Source organism: Neoarthrinium moseri (genome assembly GCF_022829205.1).
Source record: "Neoarthrinium moseri strain CBS 164.80 chromosome Unknown scaffold19_Wmoseri_CBS_16480, whole genome shotgun sequence".
Taxonomy (NCBI): domain Eukaryota; kingdom Fungi; phylum Ascomycota; class Sordariomycetes; order Amphisphaeriales; family Apiosporaceae; genus Neoarthrinium; species Neoarthrinium moseri.
The window spans coordinates 105,091-117,193 of record NW_026055133.1 but is presented as its reverse complement, the minus strand read 5'-3'; the positions used below and the strand labels follow the sequence as shown (position 1 = coordinate 117,193).

The 12,103-nt window shown below is 50.6% G+C and overlaps 4 protein-coding genes across 4 annotated transcripts; 3 read left to right on the top strand and 1 right to left on the bottom strand.

Annotated features, from left to right (window-relative positions):
- Nucleotides 1–2,566: 2,566 nt before the first annotated feature.
- JN550_005839 (uncharacterized protein) lies at nt 2,567–4,682 on the top strand (the record flags this gene model as incomplete). The annotated part of the gene is made up of 5 exons (XM_049317510.1): nt 2,567–2,577; nt 2,730–3,244; nt 3,296–3,929; nt 3,986–4,277; nt 4,335–4,682. 5 exons carry the CDS (start codon nt 2,567–2,569, stop codon nt 4,680–4,682), a joined length of 1,800 nt encoding a protein of 599 aa, XP_049172082.1.
- A 419-nt stretch (nt 4,683–5,101) lies between these two features.
- Nucleotides 5,102–6,832, top strand: JN550_005838 (uncharacterized protein; the record flags this gene model as incomplete). Its single annotated transcript, XM_049317509.1, has 3 exons — nt 5,102–5,526; nt 5,577–6,231; nt 6,299–6,832. The coding sequence occupies 3 exons, from the start codon at nt 5,102–5,104 to the stop codon at nt 6,830–6,832; spliced, it is 1,614 nt and encodes a 537-aa protein (XP_049172081.1).
- A 240-nt stretch (nt 6,833–7,072) lies between these two features.
- JN550_005837 (uncharacterized protein) lies at nt 7,073–8,054 on the bottom strand (the record flags this gene model as incomplete). Its single annotated transcript, XM_049317508.1, has 2 exons — nt 7,073–7,574; nt 7,768–8,054. The coding sequence occupies 2 exons, from the start codon at nt 8,052–8,054 to the stop codon at nt 7,073–7,075; spliced, it is 789 nt and encodes a 262-aa protein (XP_049172080.1).
- Nucleotides 8,055–9,903: 1,849 nt separating this feature from the next.
- Nucleotides 9,904–10,924, top strand: JN550_005836 (uncharacterized protein; the record flags this gene model as incomplete). The annotated part of the gene is made up of 2 exons (XM_049317507.1): nt 9,904–10,518; nt 10,679–10,924. The coding sequence occupies 2 exons, from the start codon at nt 9,904–9,906 to the stop codon at nt 10,922–10,924; spliced, it is 861 nt and encodes a 286-aa protein (XP_049172079.1).
- Nucleotides 10,925–12,103: the final 1,179 nt, after the last annotated feature.

The window sequence follows — 12,103 nt, the reverse complement described above, 5'->3', positions numbered from 1 at the left end:
CGATCACGGTATGAGCCGTCATTTTGGTTGGTCCAATTGCATGAACAAAGGTTCCGACTCCTAAGTTGGCTGGCCGGGTGCCAAGCTAGTGCCCGTTACGGCTCGCCGTTGCGATGGCGTCCAGGCCATGTAAACGTTAAGGTCGTCGTCAGACGGCTGATCTCGCACGCCGGGTCGGATACGGGGTCCCTTGTAGGCTTGTAGCCCTTGGCTTTACTGCATCAACATGAAGCAATGTGACCCTGTCAAGCTGTACACCATGACGGGCCTCGTTGCCTGAACAAAAGTCCCAAACATTCGTTCACAAACCAGCACTTCATTGGCAACAGTTTGCGCCGGTGGAGACCTGTTGCCTGAGAACTGGCGGGCCTGGTGGACATGCGCGTCCCAAGACGGGTTCGCTTGCTGAGCCGTGTGGGGACATTCCGACGCCGAAGCCGACTTTCGGTATTAGTCACCCAAGAAAAATGCATGCTCCTGATGCAGGGATCCATCAGACCAATGAAGTCCATGGGCCCCTGCACGGTGCACCACGCGGCTTATAGATTCAAGATGTCCAGTCGCGACAATTTCTTGGGCCCCTGTGAAGCACATGCGCAGACCAGAGCGCTCATGGTGATTCTCTGGTCATAGAACGACAGTGCCGTAGCGGCTTGTTGACCATTAGCTTCGACTGGACATCCTAGCTCCGTCGGATACCAGAGTATCAATCACAGCGAGTATGACTACGAACGTATAAACAGCGCCCCGTCCTCCCCCTTATTACCTACAGCAATTCATACCGAGAATCGTTTGTTTTACAGGTCAAAGCTTCAGTATATTTTCTGCTGATATATTCTTCACTTCATGACGTTTCGATTTGATCCGTATTACAATCCCAGGGACGCACGCAACCAAGAGTAAGCAACTAACTAGAGCACTTGGTATCTGCTATGGCGTTGGGTTCATCCGTTGTACTGATAGGTCATCTCAACCATTTAATTCCGAGCGTAGCACCTCTGAATCATCTCTACCAATTAAATTCACACTATCTACCGGTCTCGCATGGAGAATGAGCCGATGCCGGCACATGCGTGTCAGCCGCACTGAAAGGGGATGGGTCCCCGCGCTAGTCCTAGAAGTTAACTGACGAGGCACTCAGGGGTGCCGCCTAGGCAGCCTCCTCATATGACACTTAAGGCGCCCTTATGCGCAATGAACTTCAACTTCGCCCCCTCATAGTTTGGACCTGCGTTACCTCCGAAAGCTGCACGAGCCATTCGCTCGGCCAGGCATCCTCAGACCCTGTAAATAATCCCTGGGTTCTCTGATACAGACCACATCCTTCGACAAGGTTAATGTTCACTGGAGTACCCTCCACATTGGCAGGGAAAGCGTCGCTATGGCTCTGGGGGATACCATTAGTAAATCTAGTTGCTTGGAGAGTACTGATTCAAGTTTTCTTCATTGGGTAGATGCTGGATAAAACATAACGCCACTTCTGTTGTGGTCTGATGTCTTTTCTTTCTGACAACTCTTCGTAGGACAGTCTTAAGCTGTATTCATTCTTGTTTGTATTTAAGACTGTAACTCTGCTGATTAGGTGATTTGGGATGGCAATGATCATCCTGAACCAAAGTTCACTGGTCATAGCTGTATAAATGGATAACCACCGTCTTCCTACCGATTGCTGGTCTTGCTTGAGTTATGATTGGAGCCATGTGGGAATCACGGGTCAATTCTACCACTTATGAGATCAAAACTAGCAGGAAAGAGCTCGGATCTTCCTTTCCATGATCGTGTTCGCGTTCGGCTCCTGTCTCACGATACTCTTGCCCCTTGCCGAGGTCTTCGGGGGTCGTCATGTGTGTCTCCTCGCTGCAGCAGGTCCAACATATCAGATTGTAAATACGGATGATGGAAACGCCATCGTCTCAGCCTACGAAAATATCGGCCGCGTTGAATTCAGCCAAGCAGATCTTGACGAGCTTAAAACCATGTCGTACATTGTCACAACGGTGTCGAGCCTCGTAATATCCTTGCCAGGTTAGCTCATCCGAATACAAATGGTGATAATACATGGTATGAGCTCGCTGCTATCATAGATCGATAAATGTTTAGCTTGTCTCCTTTGCAGACAATATTAGACTGAAGAATGCCTTCCTTTATACTTCCATCCTTTGAAAACGAAGTTTTGGCGGAGTTGCGGATTTGACCTATCCCTGTAACTTAACCCTGTTTTAGGTGGGTAGCCAGGGATTTAACCGAAGCTGTGCTCACTACAGATTAGGCTCGGAGTCAGGCCGAAGCCGAAGCCGAAGCCGAGATATCACACCATTCTGTTGCACAAGACTCAATAACTCGGCTCAACTTCCTCATTACAAACCATGCGCTGTGGATAAGTATTGATTTTACTACACAATCGACTGATTCTCGATGAGTAATCCCAATACGCCCCAACTACGGAGGTTAAATGGCCGGCTACAGGCTTGTGATCCGTGCCGAAGGAGAAAGGAACGTTGTTCATCCCCACCGACAATCGCCACTCGTGACCTATAGACTAACAAGCAGTAGGTGGCTTGCGATCATGGTCAGCCAGTATGTCTCAGATGCAGAAAGAGGAAGCAAGATCGCCACTGCATCTATACGCTGTCGTCGACGTCTGTGAATGCGGCGGCGCAGCCATCGCAGCCTTCCCCGGATGAAGCTTCTACTACAATCGCTCAGTACGACAACGTTGGTTCTAGCAGATCCAGCCTGCCCACAAGTCCCAATGATGCCAGATCCAGTCTCGCAAAGAGCCCTACCGACAGACCGCCTAACGCTAGAGCTACTGCAACCGGATACATGGGATATACGAGCTATTCCACTGTGATCGAGGAGACTTTGTCCATACTCAGCAGTGAACGACAGGACAACACCCCCTGCGGCTCCATGGGCAAGGATCCGATCCGAATATCCCCGAAAACCCTCCAGCTTGCAGTCACAATTCTACACCACGTACCTTACACTGATGAAGGAGTTGCAATTTACCGAAAGGATATGAACCACTATCATGCCATTATCAAGATGATCGCAGAGCGAGTTTTGCACTCTCTCTACGAAGCTTTTGGGCAATATCTAGGGAGAGACCGAAGTGCGGCGAAATATGAAGCGTTGGCTCGCAAGATTTGTTACAATTCATCTCAGCCGGTCTTGAATTTGACCGACACTGATGCATGGTTGGACCAGTTTTGTGGCCCCAATCTTAGATGGGAGTCCTTAGGTAAGACCCAACTCTGAAGGGCGGTTGTTGCCTTTAACTAATGCGATCAAGGTCTGCTTTTCAACTACTGGGACCTTGAAAAGAGTGCCATGGTACCTACAGATCCGCTCCTGCGAAAATCTTACTGCATTCCGACCATGCAGGAATGTCTCATGCTCTGTGTGGAGCTTAGTCAGGAGTTTTCGGGCGGCAACCTCTTCTTGGTGTTCCTGAAGTATAGAAGAGCGGTTTTGGAATCAATGCTAACTGGCGATGCTGGCCGCCAAACTTGGCGATATCATGCAGATACTATATCCAGCTTAACCTTCCTCGGAATGCACGCCGAGGCCACGGATAGCGATTCATATAAACCGACCCTGTATTCTGAGCTTAGTCGGAGGATTTTCGCGATGGGCTTCATCATAGATAAGGTTACCGTTGCATTCACTGGGCGGCCGCCGCTCATTTCACAGATGTTTGTCACGACACCAATGCCGCTGGACCTGAAAGATGATTACTTCTTTCTCGATCACGAATCCCGCCTTGAGAAAATGCGCACAACATTGGACGAAAAAGGATGGAACACAGAAGGAGGGTTTTACTCTTCTACATATATTCGAGCCCGCCTCATGCTAGCGAAGATCACGGAGCAGATAGCCGTGATAGCCCTCGGAACCGGATCGCATACCACTAGAGATGACCTCCAGTAAGTACAGTATAACCTGTCAACATTTCGGGGCCTGTTACTTACGTATCATCTAGATCGTTGAAGGAAAAGCACGCGGCTACTGTTTCCGAGTTCCCGCCTGTTCTACTGTGGCACCAAGATCATCTCACGGATTATAACATAGAGACCAACGACCTCTTCACGAGACTTTTGTTAAGATTAGAAATTATCTTGAACAATTTCTTCCTTGAGCGGCTATTTCTGCGAATGGGACAAACAGATGGAGGAGCCCTCCTGGCAGCGAGTTTCGAACTCGTTTCCTTGGTATTAAACCTCTGGACTCACATGGACAGATTTGAAGCTATGAGGCAGGATTTCGAGTGGTTGGTAAGTTCTAGACCCACGCAAATCAAACCGAGACAATTTCCTAATAGGTTTCAACAGCTGGTAGGCTACGGAGCCCCGGGAGGCGGCATCCTCTGCAAATGCCTGCTCAAATCGCGGTCTGGCATGCTGGACCCAAGTCAGCCTCACATTACGCGCTCTGCCGTAATACAGAAGCTCTCAATATTTGCGGGATTCTTGAACTGGGTGCGGCCCACGGCGCCCAATGCGGAACTTTGCGGGGAGATCGGGTCCGTCGTCCAACAGGTGCTTGACCAGGCGCTCAATACTGTGCCAAATGACACGACTATTCTGGAGGGGATGGACTGGGACTTTGGAGGCCAGGTTGACTTCAGTTTCGATCTGATGGACACCTTTGATTGGCTAAGAACGGATTTCTCAAGTTGACGATATCCACCGTTCTCCAGCGCTTCACAGACGATGGTGCCCAGAGAGGCTATGGAGTCGATTGAAGCGTGATAAGAGTGTATAAAAGGCAATGAGCTCGAAATTATGAAGTCCTCGGAAATGATTTATGCAAGCTTGCGCTACGGAGTTACCTTGCTGATATGTAACTGATCAATACTGGGCAATGGTCGCAGGGCAGGCTGGTCGCATTTATAGGCCTGACAAAATTCCGCCCCCAACATGGTCAGCGCCAAACGAGCAGCCGTACTACTGCTTTCGACATACAGGACCGTAGCAATACAAGCCACGCTACCCCGCTCAGCCTTACCTATGAAGAGTGCTTCAACTGCAATGGACCGACTGCGTACTTACCTGCGAGATTTCCATTGATTTGACTCGCCTCGCCCCAGTTCCACAACATGGACCCCTTCTCAATCATATCCGGTGTCGCTGGTATTTCGGCAGCTGGCGCTTCTCTCTCAAGGCTGATCTTAGACATTGTCTCTGGGGCTCGAAATGCCCCCAAGGAGGCTTTCGACATTGCTCGGGCGATTTCAGACCTATCCATCATCCTTAGCGAGTTGCGCCGGGTCTTGAAAGATGGGAGCGAAATCTACAGGAGAAAGTTGCTGCGGCGTGTCCAGTCAGCCATGAGACGTATTGAGCGGCTGCATGGTGTCATCTCGGAGATGCTGGACGTCACCAGCAAGACGGCACGCATCATGTGGAGCTTTCGGCGGTCCAAGGCCACGACCATCCTTTATCAGATCGAGAGCCACAAGACCGGGATCAATATGATCCTTCATACTATGGTTTTGGCTGTGCAGTTGAAGCAACTCGCTCGGTAAGTGCACCAGCATAACTGGGGGGCCAAAGCCTGACACTGGCCACAAGTTCCCGGACTTCTATCAATGATGTGCAACAGACAAGCGACAAGGACGATGTCCTCTTGGCACGGCAGCAGGCCGAAAATCTTGTTCAGATGTCATATTGCTCTATCCGTGATTTACTTGACCAAGGTGGTCAAGGGCAACAGTCTTCCATGGGTGATCCAGATATCCAAGATGATGGCGACAGCAACGTTTCCGATCACGATGACGAAGGGTCTGGCGAGACCAACTCTAGCAATCAATTAATGTTGCGAAAGATACCAAACGAAGACGCAGCTATGTGGCTCTACGATCTGGTGTTTTCCCCAGCAACCGACGCAGATGCTTCCGACGGTGCACAGAGACCTAACGCTGCCTCAACTCCAGAAGCTACTGAGACCAGCCCGGACCCTGAAGTGCTGAGCAATTCTACTGAGCTTATTTTGCACCAGCAGAGGCGTGTCAACCAGTTACAGCATTACGTTCGGGAGCCTGCAAAACGATCGTCGGTGGTCAACGAACTTCTAGCCGAGTGGACCACGTTAGCCGAAGATGAGATTGAAGTCGCACTGTCAGAAAGCGAGCAACCCGGTAATGAGTCTGAAGTGCAGGTTATCCATTTCAAGGATGCGGTGGGCAGGAAATTCAGTTTTCCTTGGGCGGTGGCAAAGAAATGGAAGGTGAGCCAGATGTCTACACAAGTGATCATCGTTTGGATAACTCATTCACGCGTGTAAACACTCGCAGGGCATGACCGGTTACATAATGGAAGCATTCGTACATGTCGATGTACTCGGGCCTCATGTGCAGGCCGGCCACTATGATTTGGTCGGCCCCAATGGGGTAATTATACTCCCTTCGACTTGGGAAGTTCTTGCTAGGGCAGGTGATGCCATCACGATGCACATGTGGCCAATAGACGTACGGCCTACAGGACCCAAGAGCGCCTCACCGAATGCGGCCCCCACTCCAAGCACTGGCTTTCAGCCAATTCCTCGTCGTCCTCCCATGCCGCCTGGTTTCAACATAAAACAGCAAATGCCTATGGGCAACCCGAACCCCGGGCGTCCAGGTCCCCCGCCAGCGCCGCCGACGTTCAACGGGCAGCCTGTGCCTTTGGGGAAAGGGCCCCCTCAGCCTCCAACGAATGGGCAGAGAGATGCAAGCAGCAGTCCTTCCAAGTCACCGATGCCATCGATACATTTACTTCCACCGAGAATTGTTCCAGCGAAACGTCGGTCGAGGGAAAAGCAAAATAATGCACGCCCGGTTTCGGAGTAGATTTGTCGATATAGACACAGAGCACATAATATCACCCCATCGATCGAGATAAACAAGCCAAGGTTCTAGAGGACTAGTTTTGGAAGTGCTCCATGGGTGCGCCCCCCCATATGCAAAAGCGGGGATGGTTCACGATGTGTCAAGCCTACGAACAATATTTGTAGCCGGGAGAATGATATAATAGATTGCAAAATTCTTGTTCCTCACCCTCCTCTCCTCTTCTCATCTGAAACATGCTCTTCATGCTTCTGCCACGTAAAAGTTATCCAGCTCAACTTGAGCCGCGCTTGCATAGAAACATCGCAGTTGTACAAGGAGCGGATCAGTCGTAGACGGTACGATCGTGCTCATATAAGTCGTATAGCCGCTCACACTACTTATGAAGAATTGCTGAAAAAGAGTACCCCCGAGGGAGCTGGAGAACAGACATCCATAATTCCCGTTGCCGTCTGACTGCGCAAGCGTTAGTGCGAGGTCGTACGCAATCATATATGTTATGTTTGGGCTGATCGGGACCGCCTGAGAGATAGAAGCAAACGGCGCCTGTTGACCGCTGTCGATGAGAGTGATATTCAGGCGTACGGCGTTTGGCGAACCGTTGCCAGGCTGTGTGAGGCCGCTGAAAGCATCATTACTGCCCACAGTACCGTTTGGGGTGGCTACTGCGACCCACGGGGGAAGAGATCCACCACCATTTTCAAACCCTGGGTTCTGAACCAAGTTTGTTGGGGTCGGCGTAGGGCTGGATTCGTATTAGCTGCGTGTAGGGCAAGACAGAATTCATATCTCGCCTTGTGGTACTCGTGCTTGAGCTTGAAGTCGTTATGGTAGACGTCGAGATTATGGTGGACAAACTAGTCGATGTTGTGCTGCTGCTAGTAGACAAAGAGGTAGATACTGAGGTGATCGTCGTTACTATGGGCGAGGTTATGGACTCGTACGAAGAGAAGGGGACCGTAGAGAGCGTGGTCGACGTACCAAAACCAGAGGTAGGCGAGAGCGTTGTCACGGAAGTCGAAGTTGGCGCCTTAGATGACGTGTTGATCTTATACGGCGGTTCTGTATGGGTTTTGGTGAGAGTGATTCGAGACGTTGAGGTGGTTGTCTTGTCCTCATAGGTTGAAGTAAATAGCGAGGAATAGGGCAATTTGTTGCTTTCCGAGCACTTCTTGGCGGCGGCGAAACCGAGCCAGAGCATCGCAGCAAGGAGTGACGTCTGCATATTTCGCTCCTGGTCCTTATTGAACGCAACTACGAGATTGATCAAGAATGAGCGACGTGCACAACAGAGGGCAGCATGAACGCCCGCCTGAAAGGTGTGCATACATATATACACGACATTGGTAGGAGTTTCCAGCGTCAAATGTGTCTTTGAGACACTCGACTGTCTGCTGCAAGTCATCTAATGTTGTATGTATACTGCCGCAGAGAGGCTATTGGTAAAGCTACCTATCAGGTTGCTAGGTCCAAGTCATGGCTTGCAGCTGGACGCCAGTGCTGCAGTACAGGGGTGAGACATAATTAGACATCCCCGACGTCTATCGTAACGCGTCGATAATGTTGCGGCATGATACAGGATATTATGGATATGCTCCGACAGATGTCGCGTGCTCTGAGATACATAATCCTCAGGTCCCTCGACTCGGTGCTTTTTAGCCTTTGATACGATCTAGATAGCCGCTATGTACTCGCCTCCGCCAGCGAATAGGAATGCACTTGTACCTGATGGAGCAAAAGTTCTACGATGTTATTTAGTCAATCCTGGAAGAAGGTCTCGTTAAATCCGTGTACAGTCCAGGCCCTTACCTCATTGTGAAAATCCAACACCCTGAAGGAAACCGTCGACGCCTAACTAATGTCCACTCCACACAACGGTCGACAATGTCCAAGCAAAATATCCAGACTATTATTGAGAACATTTCCCTCGACAAGTTACAGGCATTGCTTGAAGGGTGGGTTTTAATGATCAGGTTCACGACTGCAGTGGTTACGGCAGCCCCAGACTCCCTTACGGGGACAGTGGCATTCTCCTACTACATCCAAGCTGTTGTATTCAACGACAACGCCCACAAAGTCCGCAAGACGGTCGCAGGATAACTGAACAAGCACTTGGAACACCATATCGGGGCCATTGTCTTACGATGCCTCCCCAAACATGTAGGGGCCACACCGAGCACGCTGCCACTTTGAAAACATTGCTCGAGGGCTGCCTGCGCTTGTATGCCTGGTCGGAGGCGCTTAGCTGGCGACTCGTGGGACAGTGAAAATTGGGTTCCCAAATACGCGCATGTTGAGTGGTTTATTTGGTTTGTTCGTTACTTCCAAGGTACGATCCTTGAATGGCCCCGACAATGGAATGTCCTTGCATACGGCGTCTAGGCTAGTCCTCCTCCATCGCACTATTTCACAGCATACGTGCCTCCATTTTCGGCTCCTAGCACCTCGCTTTTAAGACGACCTCATACCTAGTAGAAAACCTTTGTATGCAGTGTATAGGCAGACTTAGACATTGGGTGTGAGTAGAGATGCTATTGAGACCACCCAGTCGTATCAAGTCGGTGTGGTCTCGTAAATAGAACCTATTAACAATCGAAATGACCCAAACCACCGTTGATAGCGACCGTGATTGACGCGGTGCAGTTGAATTCTATTATTCTTGTGCGTTTCAGCGGGCACCCAAGTGCAGGTCCTCAATTCCCAAGAACATGCAAACGCGCCTTCCTGGGCCTGATATATTTCAAATTTGCCTAGGCAACTCTGGTTTTCTCCACGTACCCAGCGCAGACTCTATCTCATTAGTGGCGTTATTTGGTTCTTATCGTCTATTTATTGCTGCCGGTTCGGCACAAGTTCTTCACCTTCGTCTTCGCCGTCTGCAGCCGCCCGCGTTGTGCCGGCTAACGGTGCGCAGCAATTTATCCTCGCCCCTACAAACGGAGGACATTCAAAGCAACTTCACTCCCTCCAACCCGGCGTCTCTCTAGAGATAGTATGCACGATTTCCATCCCTCCTGCCTTTTTTTGATCATCCCTCATGAGCGCACTGAAAACGCCCGCCTGAATCAACGATCATGGCCGGCAAACGCAAGGCCGGTGAGCAAGGAGGCAGATATGTGACTGCCCCCGAGTTTGCCCGGCGGCTCATCGAGTCCATGCACAAGATGGAAGTATGGGGAAAGCTCAAGGAGCTTGAATTCTACATCCATCTGTCCCCTTCGACAGACCTGAATCGCGACGAGCGCGACGCCATCGCCGACTGTCTGGAGTGCAAGTTCGCCAAGGGTGATTTCGACACGCTGCAACGCGACTTCCAGACCAAGCTGACCGCTTTGGAGAGAGTGACGCGCGGCAGATACGAACATGTCATCGCTTTCCTGCGCCCCCTGGGCTCCCCCAGCAAAACGGAGATGACCAACTACGCTCTGCGCACTCTAGACTCCTCCAATGTCGACTGCCTCAAGGACCTGCTCGTCAAAGAACGTAACATCCGTATCAACAGCGTCGCAGACAGCATCATCGACGCCCTCAAGAAGCCCGGTTCTCTGACATTCGAGGCATCCCGCGACGTCACTCTCGACATTCAGGAGTTTGTGACGTATCTTTTCCCGTGGCAACGGCAGATCCTTCATCTCCATCTGCTCACCTCCAAAGGCAAGCCTCATCCTGCAGAGGTCGCCTGGACTCAGGTCAGTATTCAAGATATTGATATTGCAACGTCTTCTATCGTAGTGTTGATCTTCCCATTCTTCTGATATTAGGCAATTTTGTGCAGCGATGTGTTCTCACCTTATCAATGTTCAATATGTTCCACCTTCACCTTGAAATATCAACACTGATGGAAAATAGGATGCGTTAATGTCACCTGGAATTGCGCAGGTGGTTCATGAGATGATGACAGAGCGTCGTGACGTCAAGTCACCAGAAATGCAACAACTATCCATGACAATCGAGACAATCATAGCTCAGACCACCTTTCCACAGCCGGGCTTCATGGCAGCAAAGTTGCGATCCGAAGCTGGAGATCTGTGCAAACAAGAGATGGACGGCCTGATAGGGAAGATTCGGGATGCCCAAGATTTTATTCGGCGCTAAGAATTGGTCCATGAGGCTCATGTGATTGATGATTTGGCTTAGCCAGGTTTGGTAATGTCGGAAGAGGTGGTCAGGAGTTGTTCAAGGTGATTTAAGAAATGCAGGAGAAGTACTGGCTATCGAACAAAGGCGTTGGCTCAGCTATGAAGGGTCTGTGTAGGAGCCAGGCGTGCGTACAAACAGGTTGTCAATGTTATCAATGTGACACCGAGGTTTACTGAAAAGCTCCATACTAGGAAAGAAGGATCGGCCTCTATCATCTCATATCCCGAAGGGACCGGTCCGGACTGTGATATGGATGACTTCACTGTGCGCGAGGCATTAGGCCCGCCCCTTGCGTCAATTTGGTATGCCAGATCAGACCATGTCCCACCAAACAGTGTTACTCTTCGATTTTCTTGGAGGCAAATGATTGCATTCATTGTGTGTAAATTCCCATAGCGGCATATGCCCCCTTGTGGGGCGGCACCCCGAGTGCCTCACTACCGAAAGAAGCAGAAACTAGAGGAGACGGACTCACACTAGCAGGGAAGTGGATATATCAGCAGTGATCAGACATTCATGCGGGACGTAGTATAATCAGACGGAAAGCCGGGATGGCGCCAGCCTGCTGCAGATCTCCCATGGGAAAAATGATGTAGTGGCTAATTTAAGCTTGATTAACCTTTCTGTCATCGAACGCCCGTCGCCATGCCAAGGTTTATAGTAGATGAGGCTGGCCTGCGCCCGCGCTAGACGCAGTGGCGAAACGGCACAGAGATTGGATAGTCCTACCATCAGGTGTTTGAAACGGCCGCGACTGTCAAGAGCCAGACCCCACCCAGACGACCTTTACGTGTAGTAGGAGTACCTTTGCTCAGACCGCGGATCACCGGGAGCACAGCACTTCGGGTCTAGTTGGCGATCCCAACTCAAATCACCCGTCTCTACCGACGTCAGGAACCCAATGTGGTGGGGAAATTGACCAGATGCTCCTGTGGAGGCCCTTAGTGTATACTACTGGCTAACGCGCGACAGCTTCGCTCTCACCAACGCCATGCCAGCGTCTCAAACGATATTGGGACGAAAAGCAGCCTCGTGCATCTTTGCCGAATTTCCCACGTGGGCTTGGCCCCGGTCCCAGTTCCACGGTTGCTCTCATGTGCTGGCCGATCAGTATAAATCAAAGCCGTCGCAATG